The sequence below is a fragment of the Desmodus rotundus genome, chromosome 7 (assembly GCF_022682495.2).
Source record: "Desmodus rotundus isolate HL8 chromosome 7, HLdesRot8A.1, whole genome shotgun sequence".
In the NCBI taxonomy this organism is placed as follows: domain Eukaryota; kingdom Metazoa; phylum Chordata; class Mammalia; order Chiroptera; family Phyllostomidae; genus Desmodus; species Desmodus rotundus.
The window spans coordinates 112,386,334-112,399,996 of record NC_071393.1 but is presented as its reverse complement, the minus strand read 5'-3'; the positions used below and the strand labels follow the sequence as shown (position 1 = coordinate 112,399,996).

At 48.0% G+C, this 13,663-nt stretch overlaps 1 protein-coding gene across 1 annotated transcript in view; it reads right to left on the bottom strand.

The window, feature by feature from the left end:
* Positions 1–13,663, bottom strand: part of GALNT16 (polypeptide N-acetylgalactosaminyltransferase 16) — a 79,530-nt gene that overhangs the window by 29,625 nt on the left and 36,242 nt on the right. Inside the window, exon 3 of the mRNA XM_024567977.4 lies at positions 369–526. Within this exon, the coding sequence (XP_024423745.2) occupies positions 369–526 (158 nt within the window). The remainder of the gene's footprint in view (positions 1–368; positions 527–13,663) is intronic.

Genomic DNA, 13,663 nt, shown 5'->3' with positions numbered 1-13,663 from the left:
GCACAGCATGGGCAGGGCTGGTGGCCCCTCTTCACGTCAGGCACCACCAGCAGGGTACCAAGAACACCAGGCTCGCCCACCCCCTCAGACCTCCCTGCGGCCCCCTGGTAGGTCACTCTCACTGGGACTTCAGACTGAGGTGCTAAGGGGCCTCCCTGGTTCCAGATGGGAAGTTCTCTTTGGTCAAATGAAATAAACAGGAGTCAGGTAAACGGCTGAAGGTGAGGGTGTGAGTGTCTCATCAGTAGACTGAGTCTGAGGAAATTGTACTCATTTCTGAAATCCCTGTGGCTGAAAAAAGCACCAAGCTCACTGGGGTTGGCCCTTCCCCCCACCGTCTTTCTCCACTGGCACAATGGAGGCCGCACCTGTAGTGGCGGGTGTCCCGGATGGGTCTGTCTGAGCTCAGCTTGTCGCTCTCCAGCTGGTTGAAGGCGTGCTGCCTGTAGGGGTCCTCTCCGGCCTTCAGCTGCTTGGCCGCCAAGTACGCCTTCTCATCAAAGCCTCTGGAGGGTGTTCCTGTCACCTGAGACAAAGGTCAGCATCAGAGGGGCCCAGGATGAAGTGGCCACTGTGGTAAGCACTTACTACCAGACGGGAGCCAACCGCAGGCCCCACTTGACCCTGACCCAGACTCTGTGAGCATGTCATTGTTTCCCCCAATGTACAGATGAGGAGACTGAGGCTCAAGAAGTCAAAAACAGTATCCTTGTGTGAGGGGCAGGGAATGGGAACTCTGTACTTTCTGCTCAATTTTGTAAACCTAAAACTGCTCTAAAAAAAAAAGCAAAACCTATTTTTTTGAAAAAGACCAAGGTCAGAGCTAATAAGTCACAGGTTCTGGATTCAAACTAGTGGTTTTAACTCTGAAATCCAAACCCTTGACCACTTCTGTGTGCTGGCTATGGAGAGGGTGACTCTACAGTGCACCAGACCCCAAGATGAGGCATCCTGAAGAAACTGCCAAGGAAGCTGGAAGTTGCCAAGCTACCAGAAGATTGACAGTCTCTTAGCAGTGAACTTGGGCCTGCCATTGGGCTAGGTATCATCGGTAAAACACCCAGGGCTTAGACAAGCTGCTATGCAGAGAACTGCCTGTGAGGACACGCAGGCTCTCACAGGCTTGTCAGAAGCACTAGCAGTCAAGTGCACAGACAATGATGCATCTTCTCAGGGTCTTGTGCTCGCTGCTGAAATGGCCTCATGTCAGACCTACTGGGTCCTCTTGTGCTCAGTGCTGGGGAGTGATAGATGGCAGATGCCATGACCCAGCCTCCCCGCTCTTAGCCGCACCCTACTCTGCGCTCCCCAAGTCCCACCTTGAAAGACACTGGGGAAGAAGGCATCTGAGATGAATGGATGGATCCTGACATCTCATTATTTGAACCAAACTGCTGGCTGGACATTCCCCAGAATGCCCTGAAATGCCATCAGCTGTGAGTGCCTCCTGACTCCAACCCTTCCATATGACTAGCAGTCTGGACTAGAGCTGCGGGCACACAGAGGTGGCGGGAAGATGGGTGAGAACCGTCCATGCACAGAACCCCTGCAGGAGGGCTCTGTCATAGGCCTGGTCCCTACAGAGGTGGTCCCAGGAAGGCGGCTGGGCCTGCGGGACAAGAAACTAATGTGTTGAGTAAGGCTGGGAAACATCCACCACAGGCCAGGGCCTGCACGGTCCCTGGAGAGCACAGCTCCCAACCTCACCAGACAGGAATGTGGAAGGCTCCTAGGAGCGTTGGTCTCCTTAAAGAGTGCCACTCTGTAGTGTTCCTGCCTCCCAGTTTCACCCTGTCCTAGGAGCCAGTCCCTGAGCTCCCGAAGCCAGACCCAGTGAGGGAGATTTCCTCGTGTGGCCCAGCCAGCCCCGTGGTAGATGCAGATGCTTAGGGCCTCTATGCTCAGGGGGTGGCAACGGTTACAGCTGCTACACTGAGATATTGTGAATTAATGCCATGCCAAGGGCTGGACAGATGTAGCAGGGCTCCCATGGCTCAAAATCCATTTCAGGAAATACTGAAGGAGGGCGGGAGAACATTCTGATGTGAACCCTGGATAGCTGGGAGGACCTACACTGTCCAGCTTTGAGAGTGAGACTGTGAGATCCTTTGTGCCCTTCCCATCCGGGGAAAGTATGGGTGTTAACTCTTCCCCTCATCCTTCCAGCCCAGGGTTAGGAGGATGGACAGCAGCTGCCAGCTGATAGCTAAGGAGCTGAAATAAAGGCAAAACTGCAGAAACTCCCAAAGGGAGAGTATGCCGCTTAATTATCCTTTGACTGTGGGAAATAACATTTATTTAGTTAGGGTTTAAGGTCACTCTATGAGCTCACACTTACCATCACACAATAAACACTGACAGAGAACCACCCATCTACTAGGCACTGGGGCAAGCTTCTGGGAGTTCCAGTGCACCGGAGCATTCATTCATTTGCTTACACATGCTTGAATTCACTCACTCATTCATCCGTCCACCCATTCATTCAACAAAGCTCTGCTGAGCACCATTCACATGTCAGGAAGGGGAAGGAAGACTTCTGAGACTGTTCCCTGATGCCCAGCCTGCTGCCCTCTTTCAAAGCTTCCTCAGGACCACAGAGAATGTTGTGGAAGAGCGTCTGCTCCGGCCAATGCTCTCTAGAGAAGTTCCTCACGGGGCCTCAGAACCGAGCTAGCCATCCCAAAGATGCTGTCAGGAAACATTGGCTGCTCCCGCCCACAGACCCACAGCTCATGACGGTCCAACCCTCCTCCAAGATTAGACCCTTCACCGCGGAGACAACCTGTGAAGAAGGGTGCCATGGGAACACTAGGCCCGCCTCCTCCCAGAGGTCTCAATTCTGCGTTCATGTTGACCCAGCAGTCCCTGGGGTTTGGAGCCGAAACATCGCTTGGCCCTGTGCCAGCTAAATAGACAGAACACTGAGGAAGGGCGGAATGTGACCTCTGCAGGGCTGTCACTGCCTCTCCATCCAGCACCTTCCTGGCCTCACACCAGGCACCGCCCAGTGCTCTTCTCCCTGGGATATCCAGTACCAGTTCCCACGCCCACACCGCAGCTCATTTCTTTCCAGCTCTCCAACTCACCTTTCCCTTTGGCCCTGCTCTTTGATCTGGAGACTTAGGCCTTTGGATGTCCCCTGGGTACCTCAAACTCAACACCTCAAAATGAATTCCTCACTGATCTCCAAAGCAGCTGCTTCTCCTGCACTGCCCATTGCAGACATGGGCAGTCCCATCCTCTGGGTCCTCCAAGCCACCAACCCAGGGGCCCCTGATGTCTTCCCCAAGCTCCTCAGTGTGATTTAGACCCCTGTCCTGGGTATCAACAAGTTGTGTCCTATGGGCATCCCACTAGTATTAACAAATAGTGACGGAAAGTCCAGTAAGTGCAGACACTGTGCGAGAGGCTATGAAGACAGATAAACGCAAAGCAGTATGGCCCTCGGAAGAGGAATCTAGAAATCTGGCCCCTTTCCTCCCCCAAGGCAGGCCGTGGAGGATCATGAAGAAAGCCCCTCATCCCCAACCTCAGAGCACAGGTAGATGGAGGACTGGCCGTGGAAGCTCACCCCACCCCAACCCCAGCTGGGGCAGGAATCCGGAAACGGCGCAGGCACCATGGATTGGACACCCACGAATGCTGTCCCCTTCTCCCCATCCTGAAGCGTGTTGCTGCTATCCTCTTTTCCCACCCACAATGCTTGCTTAGCATATGAGCACGTGAGGGGTAGATGCATCCTTTGGCTTCAGGCTGTGGGACCATGAGGAGCTATATCTGGAGCAACCTGAGAGGCCTAAGATCCTGGGCTTGGAGCTACTGAGGGGGCTTGCACTGCTGCCCATTCTGCAGGCGGTGAGGGCATCGAGGCTGTTTCTGGAGTTTTATATCACATGGTGCTGACATCTGTATTTACTTCTCTTTCTTTTCCACTAGATGGTAGGCTCCTCATTTTTGAGCTCCCAGCACCTGGCATCATTCCAGTAGGTATTGAGGAGGGGTTTGCTGAATAAAGGAATGAATGAGTGAGTAAATGACTGAATGACTATCTAAATATTGTCTCTGGCTCTCAGGTTACTGAAAATGGATTGAGAAGAAAACAGCAAACAAACAGGAGCCTCTGCCACTTCACCTGACATGCCATGGCCTTCACTGTCCCTCAGGGTACAAGCCCCCAAGCTCACGGTGGTACAGGAGACTCTGTTGGTGCATACCCTGTCACCTGATTGGACTCAGCTTGTACCACCACCCCCTCCCTGGTTCTGCTCCAGCCATACTCACCTCCTTATGTTCCTTGAGCCGGCTGACGCCCTTCCCCTTAGCCCTTTTGTTTCTCCTGCCTTCTTTCTGGAAGGCCCTTCTCCCAGAGGTCTGCATGGCTCCCTCCTTCACCCCTGCAGGGAGCTGCTCACCTGCGGCCTCCTTGAGAGCCTTCCCCACCACCATCTGTAAAACTGTTGCCCTCGCCCCCCTCAATTCCCTATCCTCCTGCCCTGCTTTATTTTTCCTTATAGAGCACTGTGCACCATTCTATGTGTATTTTGCTTATTTACCTTTTTGACTGTTTCTTCCCTTAAGAGTATAAGTTTCTCCAGGACATGGATTGTCTGTTTTGTCAAATGCTGGGTCCCGAAGACCAGAACGGAGCCTGAGTGATCGTGGGACTCAAAAACAATGGCTACTGAGTCCATGAATGATGAGCCATCCTGACCTCAAGCATCCCGCTCCCCAGCTCCTCACACACACTCTTGGCTACACAACACCTGGGACTGAGACGGACCGAAGGGGTGGCAAGGCAGGTTTTACCATAGGAGGGATCTTCTTGTCCACTCACATGCTCCTGGCAGGGCTGTCAATCACTGTCCCCTGTCTGACCAACACCTTGATCACTATCACAGGAGTGGGCACAAGACCCAGGCTGGGCAGGTCCTATCACTGCACTCCCCGACACAGGGACTGGTTCAGGAATGGTCACTTGACTCACTCTGAGCCAATCAGAATCTTCCCTGAGACTTTCCTATAAGGTGAGCTCTTTTTAGCAGCGCTGCTGAGTTTGACAGGCAAGGATGTTCTTACCAATTACATGGAGAAAACTTGTCCCTGTAATGTACAGTATGGTGACTATAGTTGACAATACTGTATTGTACAATATATGTGAAAGTTGCTAAGAGAGTAGATCTTAATCCTCATCCCACGGAAACAATGTGTAGATATGTGTGGTAGTGGGTGTTAATGAGACTTGTGGGGGTGATCATTACGCAACATATACGAATATTAAGTCGTTATGTTGTACACCGGAAATTAACATGATGTTGTAGGTCTATTATATCTTAATTAAAAAAAGAAAAATATTACCTGGAGAATGAAACCAAGAAGAAACAGAGCCAAGAGATAGAAAGCATGAGCTCAAATGATATTGTTTTGGGTCCCTGGAGTCAGTCATACCTGTTCCAAATTTACTTTTTCTTTAAATCTATCTATCTGTCTGTCTATCTATCTATCTGTCTGTTCTATCTATTTCCTTAATCTAGTTTGAGTGTTCTTTTCTAATGACCAAAAGTTCAGAAATGTCAGTCCTCAGTCCTTTCAATGAATAGAAAACCATTCTCAAACAGTAAGAAACAAAAGGAGCTCCCAATCACAGTGAGATGGTATAGGTGGCAGCCATTCATCCCAAGATACCAGGCTGGTCTCTGGCATGTGGCCCAGTGACTTGAGCCCAGAGATGGGTGGGGCATTCGCAGCTGGCAGGTCTGTGGTCAGGCTTTGGCTTCAGGGAGGACGGGGCTTTCCATCTGGACCATGGCTTAAGGGGCCCTTGATTTGCCACGGCCAGGAACGAGGTTGGGGAGACGAGGAGTGACAACCTGGTCAAACTCCCACTGCCCTCCAGCCTCTTGCTGAGCATTCTTGGCTGACATTTAGGCAGCTGCCTCCTCTCCAGGCTTTGTTCTTTTGGGAAGTGCCGAAGCCAGCGCTTCCGTGTGCAATAAGGTCAATCACATCTGAAATGGTTTAAGCTGAAATAATGACTCTGCTCTATAAAAGGGAAGAACTGAATTACCTCTCATCTTGGAGAGAGTTTTATTTTCAGTCCATCACTTCAATTAAACTTTGAAACTTGCCTGACTTGCTCGATGTTTTTTCTAGCTAGATTTGCATATTTTTCCTTCCTTCTAAATTTAGAAAACAAACAGCAAAGGGGAAGGTTTAAAATGAGAAAGGAAAATATTTTCCATGTCATGTTCATCAAAAATCATTCAACCCAAATCCCCAAGCCTTGTAAACTTTCTTTTAAAACATACATGTACCCCTCAATTTTAGGTTTAAACAACTCAGACTCCTTTTAAATAACTGCTGTCCAATTTCCTTTTACTGCCAGTAAAACAGGTACCTGCTGGGCTCGCCTTTCGCTAAATTTCAATGGAACTGCAAATAACAAGGCTCTGGCCCTATTTTATGGAAAAAGCCTCCTGACTTTTTTTCTGAGTCTGCTTTAAACCCAAAACACCTGGTGAACAAAATGTGCTTCCCCACCACTCCCCTGGGACCCAAATCTCATCTGAGGCTGTGTCCCAAGTTGAAAGACTGCCATTCATTACGAGAGCTGGGAAACTAAGCACATAATTCACCATCTCTCGGAGCCCAAAGTCTCAGGTTCCACCTCTCCCAAATGAACAGGCAGGTCTCCCAGGGCCTCCCCACCAGTCAATGGGCTCTGGGGAAGTAGCCAGCCCCACCAGCCTGCCAGTGTTCCTCCTACCCTCATGCTGGGGTGGCACAGGGCCCGGAACCTCAGCTTGGGTGCAAGGGAAACTCACTGAGGGTATCAAGGGTGCCCGAGGGGTCCGCCCCAGACATGTCCCCATCTTCCCTTTCACATTGCCTCTGAGGCAGTTATTATGGGGGTTACCAGCCTGGGCTTTGAAATCTGACAGCCTGAATGCCAGTGCTCACTGCTCTCTTGCCCTTTCTGAGCATGCTTCTTCATCTGGAAAAATGGGGATCCTTGGGGAGATTAAAGGAGATAATGTAGATAATGTGCTTGGCATAGTATACGGCACATAATTGTAATTATTAATTTTTTCTTATGTATTGAATCTACTGGTTAATAACACTACATGTTTCAGGTATACAACTCTATAACACATCATCTGTACATTGTGTTGTGTGTTCACCACCCCAGGTCAAGTCTCCTTCCATCACCATTTATCCCCCTTCATCCTCTCCTACCTCCCCTACCCCCTTTTAATTATTAATTATTATTGGCTCGCCTGCTTTTTACCACCAGTGGTTCTCTACCTTGGCCACACATTAGAATCATTGTGGAAGACTTAAAATCCTGCTGTCCAGGCTTTTCCAAAGACCGATTAAATCAGAAGCTCTGGAAGTGGGACACAAGCCCCAGGAGTTCTTCACGCTCTCCAGGAAGTTCCAGTGTGTTCCCAAGGCTGAGCTGCTGCTTTATAAAGGTGCAGGATGGTGAGCAGCTGCTGGTCATGGGCCGGTGAAATCACAGGACCAAGAACTAGGAGGGGCCTTAGTCATTAGTCTCCCCTGATTTCCTTCCCCAGGATCCTCACCACCAGTCTGATGTCCAGCCTGTATTTGTACTGACCGGGAGCTTCACCATTAGCGGAGTTGACTGCAACTCAGCTAGAGTTTCCACTGCTGCTATGGAAACCACCACCTTGTACCACCTATTCCCACAGGCCCAGGGAGGCTCTAGTTCAATTACACACTCAGGAGTACAGGGTAGGGAGGGGCTGCCTGGGAAGCTCGCCTTGGGCTTCCAGTTACATTTCCCACAATGACCTGACTTTTCCAGGAGTGCTGATGACTTCACAGTTTCATGGCATAAGTGGTCTCACCAGGAAGAGCGGGGTGCACTGCCCATTCCCTTAGGGATCTCAGCCAAATAGGGTCCTCTATCTAAGGCTGGGACGAGGCATCAGCCTCACCATTCCAGATGGTCTCTGCTCAGATCCAGGGGGATTCCAGGTCGAATCAAGCTCGCCAGGTCTCAGTTCCTACGTTCTGCCCAACCCAGAGGCCATCAAGGGACAGAGCGACTCTAAGGTTGGTCCATGCTGGGTATACGTGGTGTGGCAGCTCAGTTTCTATGTGCTTATCAGTTTACGCAGCTGGAGTAGAGCATTTCTCAGTCTGTGAAGGGTACCAGAACCTTGCCTAAGCCTGCCAACCACGCCTCTGCAGAGCATGAGAAAAGATTAGGCCTTTTCTACAGAAATGAGCCGATGCTGACTGCTTGTTCAGGATCTGCAATGATCCGCACCCAGCTTGACGAGAAGCAGGGTGCTAGGCTAGATGCTTATTTCTAACGCCAAGCAGCCCTGCCAAATAGATGCTCTTATTCTCATTTTACAGGGGTGAAACAGAGGCCCAGAGAGATAAAACAACACGTCTAGGTCACACAGCTGCTGAGTGGCTAGGCTGGGACTAGATCTACGGCTGTCTGGCTGCGGAGCCTGAACACAAAGCTTCCTCTATGTGCCTTTAGACGACTCCAGGGCCCACGTGTGCCTTCCAATGGAGTCTCTCCGCTCCAAAGGAAACCGGACTCTGGCACCCAGAACACAGCCAGGTCCGAGAAGTGCAGCCTGGAGGCTGCCTCCCTCCTGGGCTCAGGCTTCAGAGCATCAGTTCGTGCCTCAAATGGGGACTTGCCCAGTGCTGTCATCTCTTGGCCTGACATGGGCATGACTCGGCTTATGGCTAGGAAGACTATGGAAAAAATGAAAAGTACAAGAATTTGTATTACTCAGACTAAAAAAAGCCCACAACCAACCTTCCCTGGGCCAGCCTAGGCCCTCCTCTGTCTCCCCAGCCAGGGACACCCTCAGGGTCCTGGCGGCCTTTGTTGCAATCACGGCTAAGGGGAGAGACAAAGCTGATTCCTGTTCAGGTTCTTGTCTGTTTGTTGGTTCCACCCCCACAAACAACACTGCCACGCTGAGCAGCTGCAAGAAAGGAAGCCAGTGGGACAAACTGCCGAGGCAGGATGACCCCAGGGCTCCCCAGGCCCCAGCACCACCCTCCTGGCTAACACATGGTACAGGTCACTACCCATTCTGGTCTAGTCACGCCACTGTAAAATGTCAACATTTGTACACTAGCATTGCACTTCAGGTGTTTCATTTCAGAATCTATTGAACTTGACCCTGTCAGATATTAACTGGAAAAATAAAAAGAATAACTGTCTGTGTAACACGTAGAACACATAGGGTATGATTATTTCAAGGGTGGCGACAGCTTCCTGCCTCACCCTCTGAGGTCAGGACCTGCTGGGTCAGGATGAAATTCAACCCATTAGAACCCAGCAAGACCCCAATCATGGGCTGGGCACCTCAGTTTGTAACACTTTTCAGACAAAGAGCTAAATCAGAGTAGTAGCTGATGCAGTGCCTCACTGGCATTGTGGGTCAAGTACAGAAGTACTTTACCTATGGTTCATGACTAATAGTCAAACAGGTTCGATCCGCCGATAGGACAGGGCACAATAGAGGCGACTTTTAAAATCAGATTAAGGGAAAAAGAGAGAGAGAAGGGGTAGGGAAATTGGAAAAAAGCAACCTGCCTTATGTAACTTTCTTTGAGGGCCACCTCTGGGGCAGGCTCAACTTGTCCCCTCAAGAGGGACCATGCCCCTAGACTGGCCCCTCTACCAGCAGCCCAGCTTTTTATCCAGGTACAACATAAAAATTGGCCATGAAATCTGGAAGCAGGAATAATACCAACATTGTCAACAGATAGAGCTTTTTGATTACTTCTGGGATATGCTACACACGCAGTTTTACTCAATGAGAAATCGGAGACACTAGTCATCCGCTCCGGGCGCAGCGAAGGCGCCCTCGCCGGCGCCCAGGGAAATGCGGTGTTACGTGCTGTCCTCACTGCCGCTTTTGCACAGCGTCCTGCCCTGTGATTGCTGGTGAGCGACAGCACAGTGACTGTGTCCTCCTTGTAACATAATCTAAATAAACCGTTTATTATATGTGTTCTTCATATATAAAAGACTATAGATGTTCTTCATAGAGTCTCAGTGATATAAAGATATTAAGTCCTCCCTGACTTCATCTATAAATTCACTGCGATCCTGATTAAATAACAACCGTGGTGGGGGCGGGGCGGGGTGGGGGCTGGTTCCACTGCAACAGTTTGAACACCAGTGAACAATCAGGGGAAAAAATCTGAAAAAAAACCCCAGGGAACTGGACTTACCGGATATTAAGACATATAAAAGACTGAAGACTTTATATGGCATGATACTACTGGAATACGGCCAAATAGAGTGATAAAGAGAAGAGAGAGGTCAGAAATAGACGCTGGTACAAATGGAGAGTTGGCATAAGATATAGTGGTACTTCGGGTGGCAGGGGCGAGGGAGAGACATGAATGATGTTCAGTTAATGATGTTACAAAAAGCGACTAGAGCCCTGTCCGGGTAGTGCAGGTGGTTAGAGTGTTGTTCCTGATATGCCAATGTGGCAGGTTCGACCCCTGGTCAGGGCACATACAAGAAGCAACCATTGAATGCATCATTAGGTGGAACAACAAATAGATGTTTCTCTCTCTGTCTACCTCTCTCTCAAAATCAATCAATAAAAATTGTTTATAAAGTGACTAGCCAACGTGAAATGAGTAAAGCTGAATTCATTTTTTAAACCAAAATAAATTTTAGGTGGCTTGAAATTTTAAAAAATTTAAAAAGTGTAAAGAAAAAAGTGGTTCATTTTTTTACAATCTTAGACATAAAATCCAAATGTCATGTAAAAACCCTACATATAAAGACTTAAAACTTTTTAAGGCTAAAAGCACCCAAAGTCAGAATAAGAACATCTCCTGGGTAAAAAATATTAGCCAAATATATGCCAACAAAGGACTAACTTCTTTAATATGCAAAGAGCCCTTACAAATCAATAGGGAAAGTACCAATAATTTTTTTAAATGTAGACATAAAGGACATAAACAAGTAATTTGTAAAAGTATGAAATACAAAACACCAATAATGAATGAAAGCTGTTCAACCTTGTTGATTCTTAAGTAAGTACAACTTTAAAAAAATACAATTTCTTGCTAATTTTTCTGGCATATTCAAGAATACTCATATTCAATGAGTATAGTGCTCAGTATTTCTAAAGTTGGAAGAAATCAGAGTTCCTATATGTCAGTGGATTATACATTGGTACAACCAGGCGGTCTGATGATGTCAGCGTTTAAAATGGTACTTTTTGACTCAGTAGCAGCTCCGTTTTTGGGTGAACATATACCTGGCTTTCCTGGGATGGTCCCAGTATGGACCTTAGAGGATCGTCTTACATTTCTAGCCATTAACTCTGAAATTAAGCTCACATGAGTACATAAAATGTACAAGGATATTAATTACAGTAGTATTTATTCAAAATGCTGGCAACAAAGGACTATCAGTGGAGGTCTAGTTAAATAAATTATAGTTTATCCTTACAGTCAAATTCTAAACAAATGTTAGGAGGAATAGTTATGTGCACATAGTATTACTCATTTTGTACAAACAGTTCATAAATACATGCATATGGAAATGCACAGATAATATGTGGAAAAATACACGGCAAACCGCTAAACAGTGGTCACCTCCAGAAAGTGGCATGGGAGTGAATAGGAAGACTGAAGAGCTTTACCTTTTATTTTACACAAGTCTGATTTTTTAATTAATAAGCATTAATCTTTTTTTTTATTGTTATTCAATTACAGTTGTATGCCTTTTCTCCCCATCCCTCCACCCCACCCCAGGTGAACCCACCTCCCTCCCTCCCCTCCCCCCTCCCCCCTCCCCCTTGGTTTTGTCCATGTGTCCTTTATAGTAGTTCCTGTAGCATTAATCTTTTATAAAAATTATTTTTAAAAAACAGATGAACCTTAGTTCTCTACCTAAGATAAAAAAGTCGAGCTATTTATTGTCATCATCAGTAATGTCATCTTCAGAGTGAATCTCAGGGATACATAAATTGAGATAAAGTAAGCCCTTCCTCAGCTGTAACATTTGCAGGCAGAAGCATCAGCCAGGAGCAGGCTATTTCTGATGGAGAGGAATGGGAAGGGCAGTTGCTGGGGAGGAAAATTATTTTCCCTCTACCCTCTGAGTTCTTGGCTTAGACCTCTGCAATAAGAGACAGATTAACAAGAGAAAAACAGGGGTTTATTAATATGTATATTGCATGTATACATGGGAGATACCAGGGAGAAATAAGTAATTCCCTGAGGTGGCTTAGAATGCAGGATTTAATACCATCTTAATAGGGAAAGGGGAGAGGAATGCAGGTCTCTCGGGGGAGAGTAAGTGGTTTTTAGGAAACATGGATGAGCTCTGAGAAGAATAGATGGGCAATATGACAGTTTGTGATGAGGCGTCTGGGTGTGGTGCCAACCTCTAGTTTCCTCTCCCGTGATAAGAGTCACACTTCCCTGGTTGATGAAACTCTGGGGAGGGGACTTAATGACAAGTGAGTTCCTTTTGGAGGATCTGTCTTTAGGCAGACGAGGGAGTTCAGAGAAAGGCTGTCCCCGCATTTGCTGTTGTTCCAGGGCCTACAGCTCAAAATAATCAATACACCAAAGTGGCATATTCGGGCGTGGCGTGTTCTGCTCCCCTTCAGAGTGGAGGAGGAGTGAAGCAGTGCAGGGGGCTGCGCCCTAGTGTGGAGGTGGGGAGTGCTGTTGCAAGTGAATCCTGTTTAGGTGATGCTCCGACACCAATGTGATCTCTCCCCAAAGCACAGACCTGACGATTGAAAACAGAGTGGGGGGTTGGGACTAAGAAGTAAACCCTGGTCAAGGGCCACTAACCTCACCTGGACTGTAGGCACCAACCATGGAAGAACACCCTGAAGAGGCTGGTACTCAGGCATACTAGCAATTGGTGTGTTTTTTTTCCCATTTTGATTATTTGAAGCTTTTTTTTTTAAAAAAAACCTTTTCTTCAGTCCCTAGTGTCAAGTGCTTAACCTAATAACTTGGTTGACAGGGGCAGGCAGGCCAAGGAATATTGAAAAGGACTGTCAGGCTAGCCCACAAACCATTCTGCAGCACCTGAGTTAACCTCTGTGCACAGCGGTTTCCACAGCTACAAAAGGACGTAATGATACTTACTGCCCAGGGGTGTTGCGTATTAAATGAAATCATTGCATCTGGCCCATGGGAGCCCTCACTCAACAATGGTATAAAAGGAGGGGGTTGAGCAGGATGATCTCCGAGGCCTCGTCCACCTTGAACATTAGATGATCTGTGACAACACCCATTGACTCCACCAGTCTTCAGGACGCATTTATTGCGGATTGTGGAGGACCCCCAACAGCGCCTTCCTAAGTAACCCACCACTGTGCTTGGCACACAGTCGGTGCTCAGGGGTGTTTGTCACATCAACAAGGTGCAGACATTGTGCCCCAGAAACCCCCGTTCCACAGGAACTGGAGGAGTGGTCAGCAGCTCTGATCATCATCGTGGGTTACCGGTGGCTAGTGCTTTTCTTCTTTGACTAATACCCTTTGAATATCACATTAAATTGTTTTTAAGCCACGAGAATGGTAATTAAATTAGTACCCTTCTGGAAAACTGTCTGGCAGTACATGTCCAGTGCTGCATCTTTTGACATACGGCCTTTTCGGTT